The 5,733-nt window shown below is 59.7% G+C and overlaps 1 protein-coding gene across 5 annotated transcripts in view; it reads right to left on the bottom strand.

The window, feature by feature from the left end:
* Nucleotides 1-5,733, bottom strand: part of Rnf126 (ring finger protein 126) — a 7,487-nt gene that overhangs the window by 1,498 nt on the left and 256 nt on the right. Inside the window, exons 2-9 of one of the 5 annotated variants that reach the window (XM_008837206.3) lie at nt 5,643-5,733; nt 1,968-2,026; nt 1,606-1,669; nt 1,099-1,262; nt 737-805; nt 603-672; nt 355-444; nt 156-271 (exon numbers count right to left, since the gene is read on the bottom strand). In XM_008837206.3, the coding sequence (XP_008835428.1) occupies nt 156-271; nt 355-444; nt 603-672; nt 737-805; nt 1,099-1,262; nt 1,606-1,669; nt 1,968-2,026; nt 5,643-5,717 (707 nt within the window). In that variant the 5' untranslated portion in view covers nt 5,718-5,733. Of the gene's footprint in view, nt 1-155; nt 272-350; nt 445-602; nt 673-736; nt 806-1,017; nt 1,263-1,605; nt 1,670-1,967; nt 2,027-5,642 lie in introns of all 5 variants that reach the window. The other 4 variants (XM_008837209.3, XM_008837205.3, XM_029565479.1 and 1 more) reach the window with 4 other exon arrangements.

Here is a 5,733-nt window from a genome sequence, read left to right as displayed (position 1 = left end):
GGAGCGGCTGGGGGGTGGGGTCGGGACCAGGGGAGGGAGCAGTGCTGGGGTTTGGGGTCAGGGCTGAGGGTTTGGATCTGGGGTTAGGAGAGAACATAGGTGAGGGTTGGGGTGGAGGGGGAGTTATCAGGACTAGGGTCAGGGTTGTCGGGCACCTGCTCCAGCCAGGGCACGATGCAGCTGTTGTGGAACAGGTGGTTGCATGGCAGCTGGCGCACACTCTCACCCAGTGCGTAGTCATCTTTGCACACAGGGCACTCAAGCCCAGAGCCTGCGGAGGAAGTGGGTGAGGGCTGTGCAGTGGCTGGGGGGCCACATGTGACTGTGCCCACTGATCCCAGACAGCATACCCACGTGTTCCTCGGTGACAGGGACGGTGGGGAGGGCCTGGATCTTCTCTTTGTCTGCAGGTGGGGGGCCTGTGTTCTCAAACTGATTAAGGAGCTGCAAGAGGAAGCAGTAGCCTGAGGGGCAGCTTCAATGGGGAGGGGATGTCCACCTGCCAAGTGGCCCAGCTCCAATGGGGTGGGGGCCTCCACCTGCCAACCCTGCAAGGTCACAAGCAGCAACACACACCAGGAATAGACCTTGCCCCGCTGTACCTGTGTGATGATGGCGTCCAGTCCATTAGCGCCCCAGGCATAGTCCATTGGGTTTGAGTGTAGGACGCCCCTGGGGGGAGAGGCGGGTCAGGGGGCGCAGGACGGGAGGGGCAGGGCGCCCGCCCCCTACTCACCAGGGGCCAAGGCCCAGGCTGGGGACGGCGGCTGGCGAGATGATGCCGTTCACCAGCTGCTGGATGATCCTGTGGGAGAGACAATGTCATGGTGGCAGCCAGGCCCCCCTGGTAGAAGATGGGCTGGCTCTGCAGCCTAGATTGACCCCCAGCTCAGGGGAGGTGCCCCAGGCTCTTAAGAGCCACCAGACTGTGCTGTCTTCAATGTCTGCACGTCTCCCATATCTGCCTGCCCACCGTGGGTGCTACTGGACCCTCACCCACTGTCCCGGCCCCCTCACCCTTCCAGCGTGGGGACGCCTTCATGCCGGCCGGTGGCCCGCCGGGCGGTGAGGCGGGCGCGGGGCTGCCGGGCGCCATACCGATGCCGGGACTGGTGTTCTCTCTCCCGCCGGCTCTCAGGGTCCCTGCCATCATCAGCCTGCACCCCAGAAGAGAACGTGGGGATCTCGAAGCTATCGTCGAAGATACCGAAAGCAAACTGGCTGTAGCCCTGGGGCAGCGTGAACAGGTGCTGGTCCACACTCTGTGGAGAGGGTGTGGAGAGGGGGCTGTCCACCACAGGCAGTGAGGGCACAGCCTGTGACAGCCGCCTCAGGAGAAGGCAGGGCTGTGGCCCCAGGCCTCCCACCACTATCATTTGTCCAGGGAGGGACAAAAGCTGGATGGAGACAAGGGAGCACCCCAGGCAGAGCCCAGGCAGCTGTCAGCTGCACTCTGCAGTATGCAGACAGGGATGGGAGCTGGGGATGCAGGAGGGACTCGAGAGGGTATCTCAGGGCCCCAATGTCATCCAGTGAAGGTCTGGTGGGTGTCCCTACCAGGAGGATGAAGAAAGGCACAGCATGGGATCCAGGGACTGGACTCACCTCGAATGGCTGCCGGCTCTGGTCTGTGGAGGCTGTGGAAGTGGCAGAACCGTTTTCTGTGTTCCTGGGGAGAGATGGAGCCTGTGAGCTGCAGCCATTCCTGGTCCTGAACCCCAGAGTCACGATGGACCAGTAGCCTCCCTGTCAGACATGTGGTCAGGAAGGAGATGGTGCACCCTGGAACCCCAGAGAATGCTGATGTGGCACCTCACACCTGCTGTTCAATGTGGGGTCCTCAGCCAGCTTCCTCTGTCCCCTCAACTCCCAGCCCTGCCCTGGCTGCTCTCACTATGCACAGGCAGCTGCAGGTCTGCCCTGCAGGTGAGGCCAAGGTCACCACAGTCTCCAGCCCCAGCCACTACCTGGTCTCTTCTGGAAGCTCTTCGATGAAGCCAGACTCGCACCTTGGGCAGATGTAATCCTGCGGGAGAGAAGTGGGCTCAGCACAGCTGCCCACTGCAATCCCTGCCTAGAGGTCAGGCTGGAGGCACACAGGGCTGCCCCGAAAGGCAGCACGGACAGTGCCAGCTTCAACTCCAGCTGCCCCACCAGGCCCTCCCATGTCTGGAACCCTTCAGGTGACCTCTTAGTTCCCAAATATCAGGACTTGCTGACCCTCTGCAGACAGCCACTCCACAGCCCCACACAAAGAGCTGAAACCACACAGGCACAACAGTTGTGTGAGCTTTCAGAGGCATGGGGATATGCACCCAGACATAGCACAGGGTCAGAAAACTGGAGGACAACCAGAACAAGTGCAGGACATGTATCCCCTGTGTGGCAGCTCTCAAGGCTTCGTCTACCAGTGTCAAGACAGCAGCAGGGCTGAGGTCCATCTGTGGATGTCATAGTGCTGAGGCCACAGGCCTCATGGCCAGGCTCCACATGCCACACCTATCCCACTTGCTCCAGCTAATGGCTAAAAGCAGGCAGATGGGTGGCCTCAAAGATACCCACGTGGTGATCCCATGTGAGGCCTGTACCATGGAGAACATTGCCACAGCTGCAAGTGCACCACCCAGGCACTGAAAAAAGTAATGCCATTAGTCACTAGGACAATGCCAGTGTGACTCAGTTGACCAGGGATGGGTGCCAAGCCCAGCACGGGCCCCATCAGGGTTGGGGGCTGGCCTCCACTGTGGGCAGGACCCAAGGCAGACTGGTGTCAACCTTCTGGCACAGTATGGTGTCAGCACCCCCTAGGTCTGGCACAGTCTACCTCAACCTCCACCCTCAGCCATCTCTCACCAGTCACTGCCCAGGGACACGGGTGGGGTGGGCTTGTGCCCAGTGCTGACTGCTGATGGTTCTCAGGTGGGCACATGCTTGTCTCCTGTCAGGGTCACCCTGCAGTGACCCCTGTTCACAGTGATCCCAGTGACTCCTGGCCTAAGCATCTGCCAGAGCAGACCACCCATGGGCACTCCAGAGTTGATGGGGTGTAAGGCACCAAGGCCCCTGGTGCAGCACTGTCTGCCCCACACCATGTGAGCCCCAACTTCAGAAGACACAGCCAGCCACTGCCAGGACAGGTACTGGATCTCACAAGGGTCCAAGTAGCACCTCACCTGGCAGCATACCCCCGCCTCCAGGCTCCCACCAGGAGAGTGGTGGATGCCTTTACCTTGTGTGCTGGGGTTGGAACAGCTGCCCAGATCTGACCACTCCCACCCACACTCCAGGCCTAAGCTTCTATAGGGTGCGGATGGCCACTGTGAAGAAGGTGCTATCAGGAAGTGACAGTGGCCTGGGACCTCCACCACCCCAGGGACATCAATGCTGATGACAACAGCTGCCCACACTGGCTACCATCCTGCCTCCTCATGGTCAGGGTGACTGACAGCCCCTACAGGCCTACGTGCAGCAGGTACCTACAACTGTACCCATCTTTCCCTCTCCTTGACCCATGGAGCACAGAGCAGGTGAGGTGAGGAGCTGGGTTGCACCAGTTCATTACATGGCCCCCCACCCGCACATCTGCAGAGGATCCAGTCTGGGCTCACTGACCTTGGCCTCTTGGCATGCCACCTGCTTCCAGCTTACACACTGCTAGCCAAGCCACCTTCCTGTGCCCAAACGCTGAGCCCTCAGCCACAACCCCAAGGGCACCACACAGAGCCCCAGCCACATTCAGTGAAGGGTGAGACTGAAGATGCTTATCACTGTCTGCAACCCACAGCCTACTAGACACAAAATGACACCAAGTGCCTGGTGACGATGTAGAGCCCCTGGTCCAGGGCCACAGCCAAGTAGTGACCCTTCAGTGAGATTGGGGTCACCAGAACCTGCAAAGATGCCCTCACTGGAAGTGGGTGTTTCTATCAACCAACTCTGGTGTCAGAGTGGCAGCTGTCACAGAGGCCACACGTGGGGCAAGGTCCCTTTCTGGGTATCCCATGCTGGAATGGAGACCACAGGTATCCCAGAGTTCAGAAACCTGCCCCAGGGCCCGGCTGTATTATCTGCGCAATCAAAGCCACCAACACTGGTGTTGAAACACTTGTCAATTGCTGACCAGCCCTCAAGAACAAGATGATGCTGGGTCACTGTGAGCTAGGAGACGAATCCTGCTAGGCACAGTGCAGTCAAAGGTCAGGGTCCTCCTTGTCCAAAGCCACAAGGCCAGGACCTGGCACTGTGCTGGCCTCAGGAAGAGAGACCAACAGCTGAGCGCAGAGCAGTCACCCAGAACAGGGCCCTCAGCAGCTTGGAGGGTCTGCTCATTCCCCAGGTTGGACCACCTACTCAGATGCTGGGGACAGGAAAAGCTGCTGCAGAGGTGGGGTATGGGAAGCAAGTAAGCAGGAATAAGACTCCGGGAGTCAGCACTCTAGATTCAATTCTCCTCAGGGTACAAGTGTGGGTGTCTGAGGCTCAAAACCTGGGCAGGAAGCAGAGGGCCTGAGACACTACCCCACAGCTCTGAGAGCTCCCCCACCAGGCATGGGGCTGGCCAAAACCACCCAGAAAAAGGAAAAGAAAGCTGGAGGACACCCAAGCAGAGTCTTCAAGGTGCAGCTGGCCAAACCCACCTTCAACAAGAAAACCTGAGGACACTCAGGTGTGGTCTTGGGGTGCAACTGATCAAAGCCAACTTAAAAGATGTAAGAGGCCCTAGGATAGTCAAGCAGGGTCCCCAGGCACAGAACTGGCCCAAACCAGCTTAAACAAGATGCAGGAGGCTTGGGGACACCCAGCTGGGTCCTCGGGATGCACCTGAACAAAGCCATCTTCTTCTGTAAGATGCAAGAGACTTGGGGCCACCCAGGCTGGGTCCCCAGACACAGAACTGGACAAAGCCACCTTAAACAAGATGCAGGAGACTTGGGGACACCGAGGCAGGAGCCCCCAGACACAGAACTGGACAAAACCACTTTGAACAAGATGGGAGCAGCTTGGGGACACACAAAAGTGTGGTCCCTAGGAAACCTGCTTGCGGTTCTGGGGTGCAACTGACCAGATCCACTTTAAAGGAAGCAGCAGGAAACTTAGGGACACCCAGGTGTGATCCCCAGACAAGCAGCTGAAAAAGCCGCCTTGACCGAGATTCAGGCGGTTTCGAGACACACAGGCAGGGTCGTGGGATGAAGGTACACAAATCCACCTTAAACAAGATGCAGGAGTGTTGGAGACACCCACTAGGGGTTTTGGAGATGCAGCTGGTCAAATTCACCTTAAACTAGATGCAGAAGATGAGGGGGACACCCAGGTGGGGTCCCCAGACATAAATCTGGACAAAGCTGCCTTGACCGAGATGCAGGGGCCTTGGGGACACTCAAGCGGGATCCTGGGGTGAAGTTGAGGGCCTAGGGCGACGCTGGAGGCCGCGCGGCGCACCCCTGCAGTCGGGCCACGCGCTGGGCCGCCGTCCTCGGCGCTGCGCTCGGCTTCCGGTCCCCATGGTCCGTCTGGCTTTGCGTCATCCCAGGCGCCCCGCCGCCGCCGCCGCCCAACATTCCCGCCGCCCCCCGCGCCTCAGTTTCTCTTCCGTGCCGTCTCGCGCGCAATGCCCCGCCGCCCTCCCGCGGGGGTCTCACCGGCAGACGCGGCACGATCTCCACCGAGCAGCAGTGGCAGAAGTAGCGTCCGGGGTGCGGCGACGCCTCGGCCATGGCCACTGCCGCCTCC

This window comes from Nannospalax galili, unplaced genomic scaffold, assembly GCF_000622305.1.
Source record: "Nannospalax galili isolate Female #2095 unplaced genomic scaffold, S.galili_v1.0 scaffold77, whole genome shotgun sequence".
Lineage (NCBI taxonomy): Eukaryota > Metazoa > Chordata > Mammalia > Rodentia > Spalacidae > Nannospalax > Nannospalax galili.
The sequence above is the reverse complement of the archived record's forward strand: the minus strand, read 5'-3'. Positions and strand labels throughout refer to the sequence as shown.